General features: G+C 35.9%; 1 protein-coding gene across 5 annotated transcripts in view; it reads left to right on the forward strand.

Annotated features, from left to right (window-relative positions):
- The first annotated feature begins 7,629 nt into the window (after positions 1 to 7,629).
- The window catches only part of LOC144364715 (receptor-type tyrosine-protein phosphatase delta-like), a 34,023-nt gene continuing 26,484 nt past the window's right edge, over positions 7,630 to 15,168 (forward strand). For all 5 annotated transcript variants that reach the window (XM_078036779.1, XM_078036775.1, XM_078036777.1 and 2 more), the window contains exons 1-2: positions 7,630 to 7,742; positions 12,984 to 13,193. In XM_078036779.1, the coding sequence (XP_077892905.1) occupies positions 7,728 to 7,742; positions 12,984 to 13,193 (225 nt within the window). In that variant the 5' untranslated portion in view covers positions 7,630 to 7,727. The remainder of the gene's footprint in view (positions 7,743 to 12,983; positions 13,194 to 15,168) is intronic.

The raw sequence follows: 15,168 nt of genomic DNA on the forward strand, positions 1-15,168 counted from the left end.
TTCTTATAAATGTAATGAACACATAGCTCCTTGCTTCTGTGTTCCTTCACACGGGGTTCTGTTTGCTTGCGTGGAGTAAGGAACAGGGGAAGGCTCTTCCAGAGATAAGCTAAAGTCCTTCTCAAACAATCGGAAGCATGCTACAGGTTCTGGAAGCAAAGATTCTGAGGTGCACCACTCCTTTTAATAGATTAAGGGACAGTAGGACAATCAGAAACTGTAGCAATGACACCACTCCTCAGAAGTTAATGCTAATTACAGAGGGATCCTCTGTGATTTTATAGAGCAGAGTTTTCTTCTGGGTGGTTAGCAGGAAAAAAGTGTGTACACATTTTGTTTACACAAGATACATGCATACACTGATGGTACTAAGAGAAAAAGCTATACCAGAAATTGCCCAATGTAAATTAATTTCATTACAACCATTTTATGCTTATAGAAGATGAAACTTAAGAGTATTTTATGACATTTTAAATTTCTTTGGTTTTACTAATTTGGCTTTCATTTTATCTACTTTTTTATTTTTAAAAAGTATTTATGGAAGTATGGCTTGCAGTGTGACTCTCTAAAATTTATGTATCACTGTTAGCAATTTAATGAGGAATAATTCATCACATTTGTCCAAGTCGTGAAGTCTTAAGTTTATACATTACTTTCCAGTTGATTGAAATTATTAGAAGGCTTCATTTAAGCCTCAGGATAACCCCATAAGGTATGTATACTTTCCATTTACACGTTAATAAAGTGAGGCTGAGTGATGCTAAGTGTCCCGGCCAAGGTCATATAATTGATTTTAATGATTAATACCAATGGTGGTAGAGGTCTACTAACTGCTATTTGAAGGACATTACATTAACAAATGACAATGTCTCAAGAAGAGGTTTTCTCATTTTATAGCTGAGGAGGTTGGTAGATAGATTGATCTGCTTCAGTCCACATATCAGAGCCAAAGAGGAAAGACTTGAATCCAGGTAGTCTCATTCTAGAGCTCACATTCTGAACCATAGATTTATTGGTTGGTTCTCTTCTAGACATTTCTCTGCTAGAATACTTGCTAACAAGGTAAGAAATTCCTAAGTAGTAGGCATAAACAGGCCTTCCCCAGTAAACCTCAGAACCAAAAGTATGCAGATCACAGGAATATGTTAGTAGTTATGAAGCAGTAATTCAGTAGAAGTTAGAGGAGAAGAGGAAGGCTTCCCTTGGTCAGCGTGTCACCCATCAAATGAACAAATGAGGAAAATGAGGCTTCAGACAATTAAGTAACTTGCCCAACAACCCCCAAAGGAAAAGATTCAAAGCCTTAATTTAAACATAGAAACTGAGAGATCATTCAACCAGCTGTGGTTTTTCTATTGTAAATTAATTTGATTTAAACAATATATATTACCCAAATGACCATAGCAAAAATTTAAAAATCAAAGTTATGCAAGGATTGATATTTATCATTAAACTCTTAAGACAGATTTTGACCTCTCAGTTAAATAGCAAGTTCGAGAATGCTAAGACCGATTGCTAATATGAAAAGCCTGGCTGAATTTGAAGTGGGACTCTGCAAAGACCAGAGCTTGCTTCTCATATAATTATATGGAGCTGGGCCCCTTGATGATAACATATTAAATGAAATTAGTAAAACTTTACTTAATATAATTAAAATTCTGAAGGTTAGATTTAACGTTATCTAATTAAATCTAATATACTGGGAAAACACAGCTTACTTTGTAAGTAGTCATGGGCTTTCCAGATATATTGATTTTGAGTTATTTATTTTTTTCTGTTAGTTTAATAGTTAAGGTCTGTGTTTAGAAAGGTATTTTGAGCCTAAACTCCAGACTTGAGAGAGACAAAGTAGAATGTAGAGTTTAACTTTACCCATACGTAAAGCTGATCTAGCTCCAAAAGCTATTTATTTATTTATTTATTTATTTATTTATTTATTTATTTATTATATTTCCAACCAGTTTTTTCAGCTCATGTGATTAGGTTGATATGGATCTGTAGAGCATTTTAACTCCTCATTTCTCCTCTATCTGAATCACTTTATTTTCCTTAATGTCTAGTAAAGCTAGAAAAAAAAAAATGTCATTAGCAGGCTGCTAAATAAAGAAATGTTTGCAGTATGGAGTTATAGTTTATATAAACCATATCTGAGCATGTTGTTGCTGCCTTGGAGAAAAGAGAAAAAGCTAGATGAGATTGAGGGTTGGAAATTCTGTTGGACAAGAAGGGCCCCCACACAATTTTAACTACTAGATTTAAGAGAGACCGAGGTCCCTGAGAATCAACCCACCCCATCCACTTCCATTTTTCAGTGGGAAAAAAAAAATTCAGGAGTAAAATTGTAATAAAACAAAGTTTGAAAAGATTATGTGTTTATCTGTTTTAGTAATGTTTTCCTAAGTATGTAAACATATCTTAAAGTAAAAGAAAATTATAGAAATATAATGGGGTAATTGATTTTATCAGAGTCAGGGAAGGTCGCACTTAGGAAACTATAAGTGAATTGATATTCAAAGGAAGAGGGGAGTTAACTTGGTGGAAGTGAAAGAAGGTTCTAGGCTGATAGGACAGAATGATGAGAGGTTTGATTTCAGAATTGACCAAGATCAATTCAAAATACTGAAAGCCAATCAATATATAGCTGTGTAGAGAGATGCATTCAGGTAAGAGCCTGCAGGGACTTATAATTCCTTATGGTCTTTATCCTTAGAGAAATGAGACTCCATTGAAATGCCTTAAAAAGTAGAAATGGCACAATCAATATGGTATTGTGAAATGAAAATTTTGAGACTAGACTAGAAAAACTAAAGTGAATGGAGAAAGTTAGACTATTGTATAGCCATGAGAAAATGAAATGAGACAAAAAAGATAGCAGTAGACATGGAAACAGGTGAATGCTCTAGAGTTTTGAAGTAAGAGTACTTGATGATAGATTGAGTATGAGAGAGGAAGAGAATAAAAGCATATTTTCAATGGAAACACCTAGGTTATTGACATGTGTGCTATAATAGATATGGTTTAATATTAGAGAAGGATTTATTTTGAAAGGTGTATTGTTCATTTCATTTTAATCACAGTGAAGTTGAGGTACTTTGCACATAGAAATGAAAACATAAATTTGAATTTTGATAAATCTTTGGAATTCACAGGAGAACTCTGAGCTGAAGATATGAATCTGTTAAACATTTGCATATAGCTGATAACCTATGCCATGAATTGGATTGAGTTCTCCTAGGACAAAAACAGCATGAAGAGAAGTCTTTGGCCAGAGCCTGGAGGCACTCCATCATTTAATTGCTGGATAGCACATAATAGATTCTGTTAAGGAAGTAGAATTAATATAGGAAAAGATAATGTGGAAAATAGTTACATAACAAAGAAAGAGGTGAGCATGTTTCATGGAAGATCTTACCAAAATGGTAAGATTCTGCTAAGAGATGATTTAAGAAGAGGATCAAAACTCTCCTTCCCTTTTGTCACACATTGAGGTCCTTGAGTTCCCTGTTGATGGCAGTGCTGAGGCAGGAAGATAGCAAAGTCCACCAAGATGTGAGTGGAAGAGAAGGAAATGGAGAGCCTGGAGAACAAGCAGCTACTTGCAGAATTGTGGCTGTAAGTACTAGGAGGGACAGGTAGATGACTAGAGTAGGGTGTAATTTGGTTTGCTTTTTAAATGGCGGATATCTGTGCATGACTGAAGTCTGATTGATGGCTAGGGTCCAGTGGGGAGGAAGTTGAGACAGATGACAGAGAAAGTGTTATGGGGCCTAGTTAACTGTCTAAGAAAGTCAGAGAATGGGAATCAATTTAAATAGTTGTTGGCTATAATACACTGTACCTAAAGGAAAGATTATAGTAGAATTAGGCTTGTAGTTTGATAGACTGATGAGAGAATTATTGTCAGACTATTTATATTTTCTTAAGTAAAAGCCAAGAACATCATTTTGTGGGGAGATATGAACATCCATGTTTGAGTAGTGGAGAGCACTTGAAAAAGTCATTGTGGAGAATTGAAGGACTTGGTAAAGGGAGAAGCTGACTTTGTGCATTTGCCAGGCACTGTTGAGGGCCTGTTGGGATTTGCTGATCATGGATTTGTGGCTTTATCCTGCCCTGTGCCCTGTTTCTCTAGCTGTATTCAGCTCCCTAAGCTCAAGCACAGAGAGTCAAGAGTCTACCATAAATTGCATGGGAGAGGTACACTTTGGAAAGGAAGAATTGAAAGATGTAAGAGATAGGGTGGTATGTGAGCCAACCCTATGAAGATTGAAATCACTCAGGACAATGGCAGAATTTTGGAGGAAGGTAGACTTTGAACCTCACCTAAACAAACAAACAAACAAAAAACTTCTGTGAAAAGAGATGCTAGAGAAGTTGATATATGGCAAAAACCAGCCTGAGAAGAGAGTCATATAGATGAATTGCATGAACTTCAAAACAGAAGCTGGCTGTTTAATTTTTTAGCAAGAGGGTAGAGGAAAAATACCTTAAGAAGCCACAAGGAGCCAAGAAAACAAACAAACCCCAAATCTTGATTCTTAGATTCCTGGAGAGGGAAGAGGGATAAATTAACAGCTACCACAGGAGAAGGCTTCAAGAGAAGCAGCACCCTTCGGGGAAAGCTAGGGTGCAGGTTAGGCAAAGACATGGATGTTTGCAAAGTCTGAGTTGCAGAGAACACGGTTCAGATTGCGTATTTAGACTGAGGTGATACTTTCTATAATCTGAAATTCCAAATTGCCAACACCCCATTTTTCTCAGTGTGCAAGAGTGGCTTGGAAGCAAGCTCTATTTTGACTGCCCTAGACCTAGACGCATGGTTTAGAGAGCAGTAGACATAGAGGAGGTTATGGATATCTGACCACACTGATAATTAATTGCTATGGGAGAGGCTGTTAAATTCTTATCTCAGCCCCGAGTGAAATGAATAGTTGGGGAGTGTTGCTGAAGAAAGAATGCATCCTTTTTTCCCCCCGTGAACAAGAATGACAACTCAGTGTATGAAAGCAGAAGAAAAATTAATAGAATTCATCAGCTTAACTTTGATTTATACGATTCTGAAAGCAGACAGTGGGCGCTCTCTGATAATGTGCAGCATCATTACTTTAGGAGAAGAGAAGCTCTCCTGACTTTGTGCAGTTGGTAGAAAAAGCAAGAGGTTCCTTGACAAGTGTGTTTATCAAGTACATCTGCAGTGTTATTCTGTACGCTCAGTTGCAGCCTCTGTCATTCTTCTCCATGCTCATTTAACATGATGGACTTGTTTGGCAAATCCTTCAGGTAGTGGGAGGACAGGATGAAGAGGAGGCTTGATCTGGATCATAAAATAAAAGATATTGGCCTCTCTCACACTCTCCAACTCTTCTTCCTCCTCACCCTCCTTGATCATCATGATTATCTGTAGTAAAGAAAACGAACAGTTAGGTGATGTACTTGTGTGCATCTGTTCATGAGTTGCTCACAGCACCATGGAGAAAGGTTTCTGGTATAATTGACTGGTTTGACTTGAATTCTTGATTAGGGGGGAAAAGTTAAAACAAGTTATTTTACCTCCATCTCACGGAATTTCATCCGTCCTAGTGAATGAGACAGCTCAGATGTGTCTCTTCCACTGTGATGTCAGCCTCGCCCATAACAGCTGGCGTCTGTTTGGTGCTGTTGGCTACCCACACTGTGCTCAATGCTTCAGGTTTGTTTATTTTGTTTCCCTGCACTCAACAGCCTAGTATGGTATACTTCCATTTTTCAGAATATACGGTTGAGATTCAGGGATGTTAAACAAGAAACCTAAGACTATCCAGCATATCAGTAGTGGAGCCTAAATTCTGGGCCAGCTATATCTCCAAGTGCCATATTCTTCACAAGAACACTCTAGAGTAGCACTTATCAGCAAGCATTGTGTGAGATCCCTGTGAAATTTTAAATTTTCTAATAGTTGCAAAGAGAGTAAGCAAAAAGAAGTTGGTAAAATTAATTTTAATAACATTTTATGTAACCCCAATTCAGAGTATTATTACTGTTTCAACCTATGATCGCCATTATAAAAATGTCACTGATATTTTTTAAAAAGTATTTTGTAGTTGTCAATGTACCTGTATTTTATTCATTTATATGTGGTGGTGAGAATCAAATCCAGTGCCTCAAACATGCCAGGCAAATGTTCTACCACTGAGCCACGACCACTGCCCCTGTCAATGATATTTTACATTCTCTTTTTTTCTTACTAACACTTCAAAATCCAGTGTGTCTTTTATAACTAGGGTGCATCTCAGTTCTGGGGAGCCACATTTGAATAGCTTGGTGGCCACAGGGGCCTGAGATTACTATACTGGTCAGCCTAGCTCTAGACAGTATTCATGGGAACAGCTCAATAGTGCTAAAGTTTTGCTGAGTTTGTTGAGAATTTGGGATGAGTTAAAAGAGGCTTTCCTGTGGCTGCTACTGTTCTCTTCGATTCCATGCAGCTCAGGGTTGATAGTGCCCTTTCCCTCTTTGCTTTGTCCCCTGTGACAACCTTCTCTTCTCAAAGGTATATGACTGTCTTCTGTTGTATGTGTGTGTTTTCACTTTCCCAATAAATCTACATCAACTTTGTGGAGCTCTCCAGAAATGTGTTATGATGCATGGAGTGAGTGTAAAAAAGAGATCATTGAAAAAGTTTAAATCCCCTTACTCTCTCTTTTTCTGGATCTTTTTGTTTGTGACCTGCTCTTACAGCCTAGAGTTTATGTCTAGACTGTACTTAAGGGACTGTGCTATAGGAAGGCAAAACAAGTGTATGCATTTAATATAATACCTGAAAAGAAGGAAGTGATCAATGTGTTAGTAGGTTTTATCTACTATGTTCCAAATCCATATGTAGTCATGCAAGTCCCTAAACATGAATGCAAGGGAAGGATATATTCTCTAGTAACTTGACTAGTGACCTATATCTATTTTTTAACAGGTGGCTTTTGACAACACTTAAATTTTAGTTGACCATTTTCAGTGTGAGGTCTCAGTTACATTTGTCTTTTCTTATAGATATCATTGTGTTGAGACCTAATTTGAAGCCCTTTACATAGAAATCTTAGAAATTCTGCAGTATTTAGTTTTATAGTTTGATAGGCAAGATTAGAGATTTTGCATTTTACTTTCTTTTCAGATGAGTAAGTTTTATTTTTAATTTTTGTATCCAAACAAAAAGTATTTTTGGTTTGTATAAACAAAATAATAGATATCTGTGGAAACCAAGAGTAATTTTCTTTATATACCACCCCCTTTTAAAAATATCCTGTTACAAGTTGATGTCATAAAAAATATTTGTTTAGCAGCTTGTGGTGGTAGATTTCAATATACTATCCTTGTATGTGTCCAGCACCAGGGTCTTAACAACAAGTGCCTGTTCTGTTTATGATGCCTAATAAAGAGTAGTCAGCCATGGTGATATTGCCATACAAGATCATTGAAGTCACACATAAATGTCTATCCATGTTGTTTTTAAAATTGAACAACAGGTGGTTATTTGTCATTGATGTAAGAAATGGACAAGTCACTCCATATCCATAATTTGCCTTCATTCTCAATCACTGGTCTGTGGAAGATTGAAGGGCACATCTATTTTCTCTTCCCTCTGAACTAATCTTATTTTTGCCCGTCCATTTCTTTGCAGAGGTTACTACATAATAATTGTGCCTTTGAAGAAATCTCGTGGGAAATTTATCAAGCCATGGGAGAGTCCAGATGAAATGGAATTAGATGAGGTAACTATATCTTCGTTGGCTGTGTTTTTCATTACTTATTTAAATATCCTCTCTTCCCTATGGAGGCTTTCAGCATCTAATGAAGGTGCTGGCTTCTGCACATCTGGCTGGTCGGGTGGCTCAATGCTCTGATCATATTATACTCTAGGGATCCCAACAAAGATCCTTGGGCTTTAATTAAAAGACATTAAACTGCAATAAAGCTTACAACCTGTCTAATCATTGTTGGCCTTAATATTTTGCCCCTTGTAAAACATAATGTAGAAGTGGGGAAGGTGAAATAAATTGTCAGCAAAGACTTAATGACCATTGATATGAATTTCAAGGGCCATCATTCGTTTGACAGTTGCGAAGGCCCTTACAAATGCTAAATTGTACTTTAGCAGCAGAGTTCATTTGACCTAATATGTGGTCTTGACCAGTTTCTTACAGAATTCTATTGATTAGTTAATGTTTGCCTTATTCTGTATTCTATAGGTTTTTCAGAATCAAAAGTACATGTAACTGCAGAGGAAAATGAAACAAGTCACAAAATTTTGAGCAAAGAAGGAAATGTAAAACAAAATATGGCAATAATTAAGTAATATGACTTTAATTTCTAAAATCTAAAAATAGGTGCATTTTAATTGAAAATTCTTTTTTAAAAAGAGCATTAAAAAAGTTAATACATAATGTGAAATAGAAGACTTATTTATGACATATTTTATTTGCATGATAAAACTACAGACCTGGGTATTGGGCCACATCCCCAGAGGGCCACTGAAAGTTAATGACTAGGATTCATATTTGAAATATAGGAGAGACTTTGTTATTTTAATGAAATGCTGTTTTGAATAAGTTCATAAGGCAAATACCCAGATGCCCTTTTGGGAAATAGAAGATTTTAATTTATTGGGTTTATTTACAACATAGGCCACATCTTAGAGCACAGCCTGTTATTTCTAGGTATTCTCTCTATGTCAAATTAGTACAAATGCAGCAACGAAAATATTAAATTCCTTACCTGTATTACTGGAAGGTGATTTTTATTTCAAACATGTCTACAGAAAGGAGACTTTGATTTGACAAAAAGGGACTGTTAGCATTCTCTGGCAGATGTGTGTCATCTCTAGAAGTGGGGACTCATCAACATCCACTTTGAGTTAAATTTGATCAAGTTCAGAAGGTGAGATTAGTTCAAGGTTAGACTGATGTTTTTGTGTCATGTAGTGATTAGATGTCATGGGGGTATAAAACAAGGCATCATTTCAATAATACTACGAAGTAATTTAGATAAGTTATCAAGTTAATTTTTTCTATTAATGCTAAATAAATAAAATTATTATCATATGGTAGTGGAGGAAGAGTAATCCTACATCTGAAGATGCAAAATGATCAGTTAGCTTTTTGTAAGGATTTCAAAGCCAGACAGGATATTACTTGCAAATGACTAATAAGATAATCCTGGGAAATAATTTATGATCTTATTAGGGTTTTTTCTGAATTCCAGGATTGTCACCATCACATTTTAGTTGGAATTGCAAAGGCAACTTGTAGATCCTGTGAATCTCTATACATATATATATTAAGTTTTTAAGGTATTGAGATCCAAGGCAAATGATATCAAATACTTTTAAATAATAAGCTTGCCTTAGAAGTGAAGCCATTTGATAATAAGTAATAGAAAGTGAATCTCTTTTACAGCCAGTTTTTAACCTCTAAAATGCACAGCAACATTAATGGATTAAAGTATAGAGCTATGTGACATTGAACTTTCTTGCAATTAAATTCTACAGGTCTGCGCTGCTGGTTCCCTTAACAAAGGGTCATTTTAATCATCCTGTAGGTTGTGGTGCATTAATCTGTATAATAGCTTGATAGAGAACATTTTATTAATTCAAAATTTTTGGGTCAGGATGGGTTGTTTCCCACTTTTCTTACTGATATAATTGAGACCACATTGTAGAATTAATGGTGGAAGAAATAAGATATGCATTGACTGGAAAATGAAAATTATTTCTGATAAAAGAACTAAAGCCCTTGATATATCTCTGGAATTACCTCCAATACATCTTGTAACTATTGTGGAGGGGAACAAATGAAAGTAGGCTATGGCCTCACTTTCTGCTTACTCATCCAGTTTCTGATCCCTGCAGACAGGATTTTCCCACCCTATCATGGATAATAAAAGCATTGTAGTAATTTTATCTATAGCTTGGTACTGCCAAGTTGGACAAAGCAGTATTCCTCTCTTAAATGTATTTGACCAAGTAATTTTTCAGAAAGGCCTATAATTCAAATTGTTGGAACCATATCATCGAATAGAATGGTGGCCTAAGGGGATTTCCACATGTATGCCTCACATTGAGGCCCATAAAAAATTGAAAGAGGCTTTCTAAACAGAGTTACTCTAAAAATTATCTTTTGAGCTCTTTTTATTCTTTGTCTGGAGATGCTCTTCACATGATAAATTCATAGACTGGAACTCCTGTTCTCAAGGTCAGACTGGGCAGAGCAGACATTGATAGTTGAAATGAATTTTGGGCAGAATGACTCCCAAAATGTTAGTTATATTTAATTGAGAGCAGGTCACCTAATATATCATAAGCTTTTCGTTGCACTGTACTTCAAAGGCTTGTCGTAAAATATCACGGACTTTTGTGATTGTAACCAGCATACTGTCTAACTTTGGTGTCATCTGAGCTCACTTGAGCCATTTAGAGTATAACACAGGAAGCTTTCTACAGAGCTTAGAGCAACCTACAGGGCCAGGGTGATGTTCTATTAGGTCCAATGCATTAATGAATGACTGCATTGGACCTAAGGAATACCAAAATACTCAAAAATTTTATTCTGAGGCACTTTCTCTACATCTTCTAAATAAACCCTAGCAAAAGGTTCTTATGGGAATGACAATGATATGGATGAATTATGACAGCTGCCTTCATCTGAAATATGAATAAAATCAAGGTAGGGTTTGATCAGTGAAGTAGAAGAAAGGATGCAGTCACATAAACAACTGATGGTAAATGTTTTTGATTTACCAACTTGAAGATGCTGTTCAGCTCATCTGCAGTGCATTTGTCCTCAAAGCAATGGCTGTCATCATTTGCTGCACAGCGACAATAACCTTTCTAATGACTTTTCAAGTATAATATTATGTTGAATATTTGACAACAGATTTTTTTTAAATTAGCATGTTAAAAGAATCCAGAGAAAGGAAATAACACGTCCATCTGTGTTAATGAAAGCAAGTGCACAAAAACGATGTGTCTAAGTACAGACCAAGTGAAAACAAATAGGTGATCAGAGCTTAAACATAGCATTTGATTTCTTGATTTGGGGCAACCACAAGTAAAAATAAGGCTGGAAAAAAATCTCTTGGGAGTAATTTTATTTCATTCATTGCAATTTTTTTATTATGTCCCAGTTTCCTCATCTATAGGTGGGGATGATTGTAACCTACCTCATAGGGTTATTATACAGAGTAAATGAACTTAATGCATCTTTGGGCTTATAGAACAGTGCCTGGTGTCCAGAAAATTCTTAGTGATAGTTATTATCATGATTAAAAACAAACCTAAATTTCACAACAGAACTTAAAAGATAGTATTAAATTTTTGCCATTGCTTTTTTACTAACCAATTGGTGCATAATTGGTCAATTTCTCTGAATTTATCATCAGATGGTTCACATTTGCTAAACAGATATTGTCCAGTTTACTATGCTTTTCATACAGCTCACATTTCACATAATCTTAATTGCATCAATAAATTCAAATTTAACAGAAAATTTTAGAACATTATAAATTAGATATTATTGACAAATAACATGGGCAAAAATTATCTATATAATGAAAAGACTGTTTTCTCCATTTTGAGGGTATAATTTTGAATCAGCTGAGCCCATTTGCAAGTCTGAGTGTAGAAGAAACTATAGAACATCAGATTCCTACTGGACAAATTCAGTGTTTTTCATAGATAGAGTCTGAGGCCTTTATCAGCACCAAATCCTGACCTTGATTATGACAACATCTCTTTATACTAAATAGTTGTCACTATTTTGGTTTTTACTATATCCTATTCATTTATAAAATGAAGAGATATAAATACTTTTCTTGCAAATTTTCCATAAATACTTTAATTTTGTCTATCAAGATAAGGACAGGGTTTACCCTCAGGTGCATAATCTTTTTCCAGTTTGTCCTCAGATATATTGTGTTTTCTGCACAGATAATGAAAAAAAAATTCTCTCTAATATACCTTTAAAAAATTGTTGCTTGTCTCAAAAAGCATTCCAGACTGAAACAGACCTATTTCCTGTTAAACCTGGTGAAATACTATGTAGTGGAAGAAGCTAATGATAGCTTTGATATCATTTTAAAATCAGTTGTCATATCATTAATGTGATTTTTCTCCTAATAAAGGGGGCAATGTGAAACAACACGTTATCTAAAAATAAATTCTTTCTTTTAGAAACTCATGAGGGATCTTAATGTATATATATGTGTTTGCTTTCTTCAACATAATATTGAAATTGATTTCTATTCACCCTGTCTATGTTACCCAACAAACTCCCAGAAAACTGGATTCTATAAAAAAATGAGTTCCATGACAAAATGTGATGAATTGCACCCAAATTAATCAGGGAGACAAATTAAGTCATGAACAGTTAAGTGAATAACAATGCCCCTTTTAATATACATAAATTCAGAATTTATTTATATTACAAACATATATATTATAAATTTAAAAGTTAATAAATATTTCTTCTGTTGCTTTGAGGGAATTTACATCATATAAATGATCTCATAATTGAAAATTAAACTCTCCAAAAATGTGGTAATAGTTAGACTTTTAGATGACTTTATCTGAGGTTACTCCTTGTTTAATAAATCTCCTACAAAACAAGGCTTTTATGAATCAAGCTGCCATTTCTCCTTAGACAAGTTATGATGCAGTATTGCCCTTTGAGAGAATTTCATTAGTGTAGGAAATGATATGAGCTACCAGTAAAGATCTAATTGCCCTGTGTTTATAGCCTGGCCCTTGCAAGAGGAGTCCAATATCTTATTTAACAGGAAGACAAGCATTTGAAGTATGGAGAGAACTGAGATTTAGTGATGCTGGCATCGCTACATGAAATGTGGATAAATTGAATTTGGGTTGTTCCCAGTACTGAATTAATTTCTCCCATTTAACTATCAGTATGTGGGTTATTGTTGTTTACAGTTCTTTTTCTGTTTCTCATTTCTTCTTTAAGCTGCTTAAGGAGATATCTAGGAAACGCAGAAGCATCCGTTACGGGAGAGAAGTTGAATTAAAGCCATATATTGCCGCTCACTTTGATGTCCTTCCCACTGAGTTCACCCTGGGGGATGACAAACATTATGGCGGATTTACAAACAAGCAGCTCCAAAGTGGTCAAGAATATGTCTTCTTCGTGTTAGCAGTGATGGAGCATGCAGAGTCTGTAAGTTCATTATCATGACATCTATTTGCTGGGGTACTTTTACACAGTTGGGCCAATATATACTAGGTGGTTATTTGGGGCCATGTAGGGACATCCATCCTAATTATTTCTCTTGAGCTGTCATTAACCCAAGTGTAAGAACAGCCTGCCTGCCCTTCTAGTACACTGCATGGGATTGCAGTTGAAATAAGTTGTCTCTGATGACAGGGAGTTTAGGTGAGCTTCATTTATGTGAAGTACGAGAATGCCAGGACATGGATTTCCAGACCTGTCAACGTAACACCTATGTCCTAGTGTTGCGTCCATCGCTTACAATCTTCCTCCCTCAACTACGTAGAGTGGTATTTAAAAAAAAAAAAAATTACTTTTCTCATCTGACATAATACCTGGCAGATATTAGCCTCTGTGATTTCAGTAAGAACTAATAAATTCTAAGTCCACATAATATATTTCCAAATATTTGAAAACATTGACTTTGGAAATGGTTGCATTTATTCTCCTATAAAACTGCCAGTGAGGCCACGGTTCCTCTGGCCAGCTTCCCCGGAAGATCTGTCTAGGAAGAGGCAAGCACAACCAGTTTCTTTAATTATAGCACTTTACAAGTGGCTTTGTCAGTGAAAAGCCAAGGAAGTTTGAAAATAATTCAATAAAAGGGAGAATTCCTAAGGTACTCTAAATAATGAGTTGTCTTCTTTTATGTAATTCATCTTGCTCTTATGTCATTTTATGCTTCAGTGGCTTTGAACATTAAAAAAAAAAATGGAGAGAAACTGTAGATGGGAAGGGGGCTGGGTTTTGAAGTGGCAGTTCACATTAACATTTAACATACATATTGCAGACTGGATCTTTCTAATCAGGGCCCGAGTCTGACAGGCGTGGCAACTGCATTGAGCCAGTCAATTTCTGCATGTAAGAAGCCCTCAGTGTATCAAAGGTTTCTCCACATCAGGTGTTAGCGCGTACAGTGGGGCCTCTCTTCAAACCACTGAAGGAATTCCCCCGTGGAAAGTCAAAACACAAAGGCAGCCTGGTTTACCTTTGTACGCAAAATGTCATTTCAAAAACGATGTGACGGCCTTCCTGGAATTTTAATGTACAGATACGCTTTCTCTTTCCAGTTGAAGTTTTTAAGGCAGAACATCAAGGGAAATGGGAGGTTGGAAATCATCTTTCTCTTTAAAAAGAGAAAAAATAAGACTTAGGTACTTGAGAGGAATTTTCTTTAAATAGCTCTATGAACGTTTCAGAAAGCACTTTCAGAACATGTAGGTAGATCAGAGAACCCAACAAAGAAGGGAAAGCTCATCTGATCATACAAACAAAACGGACTGCACGCTCTCTCACTCTGGCTCTTGATGTCTCCCCAACCCTTTCCCCCTGTTTAAGTGGGTCACCAAATGCTGATGTGTCCACTCCTTTCCTTACTGTGTCATCTCAGTTTTATTAATTGTAGGATGAAGATCTTTTCCCCAAAATTTATCTTATTCCTTTTCTCCACCATATTTCTTTTTTATTTGTTCAAATGAGTTATACATGACAGAATGCATTTTGACACATTGTACTCAAATGGAGCATAACTTCTCATTCCTCTAGCTATATGTACGTGGTGCTGATTCACACCAGTAGTATAATTATACATGTAATAGGGTAATAATGTCTGTCTCGTTCTATTGTCCTTTCCATCTCTATCACCCTGGCACCCCCAACTTACTTCCCCCTATACATTCCAAAGTTCCTTTATTCTTCCCTACCACCCCCCACTATGGATCACCATCCACTTATCAGAGAAAACATTCATCATTTGGTTTTGGGGGATTGGCTAATTTCATTTAGTATGATATTCTCTGGTTGCATCCATTTACCTGCAAATGCCATAGTTTCATTCTTTTTTATGGATGAGTAATATTCCACTGCGAATATACACCACGTTTTCTTTATCCATTCATCAGCTGAAGGGCATCTAAGTTGGTTC

This window comes from Ictidomys tridecemlineatus, unplaced genomic scaffold (assembly GCF_052094955.1).
Source record: "Ictidomys tridecemlineatus isolate mIctTri1 unplaced genomic scaffold, mIctTri1.hap1 Scaffold_4833, whole genome shotgun sequence".
In the NCBI taxonomy this organism is placed as follows: Eukaryota; Metazoa; Chordata; class Mammalia; order Rodentia; family Sciuridae; genus Ictidomys; species Ictidomys tridecemlineatus.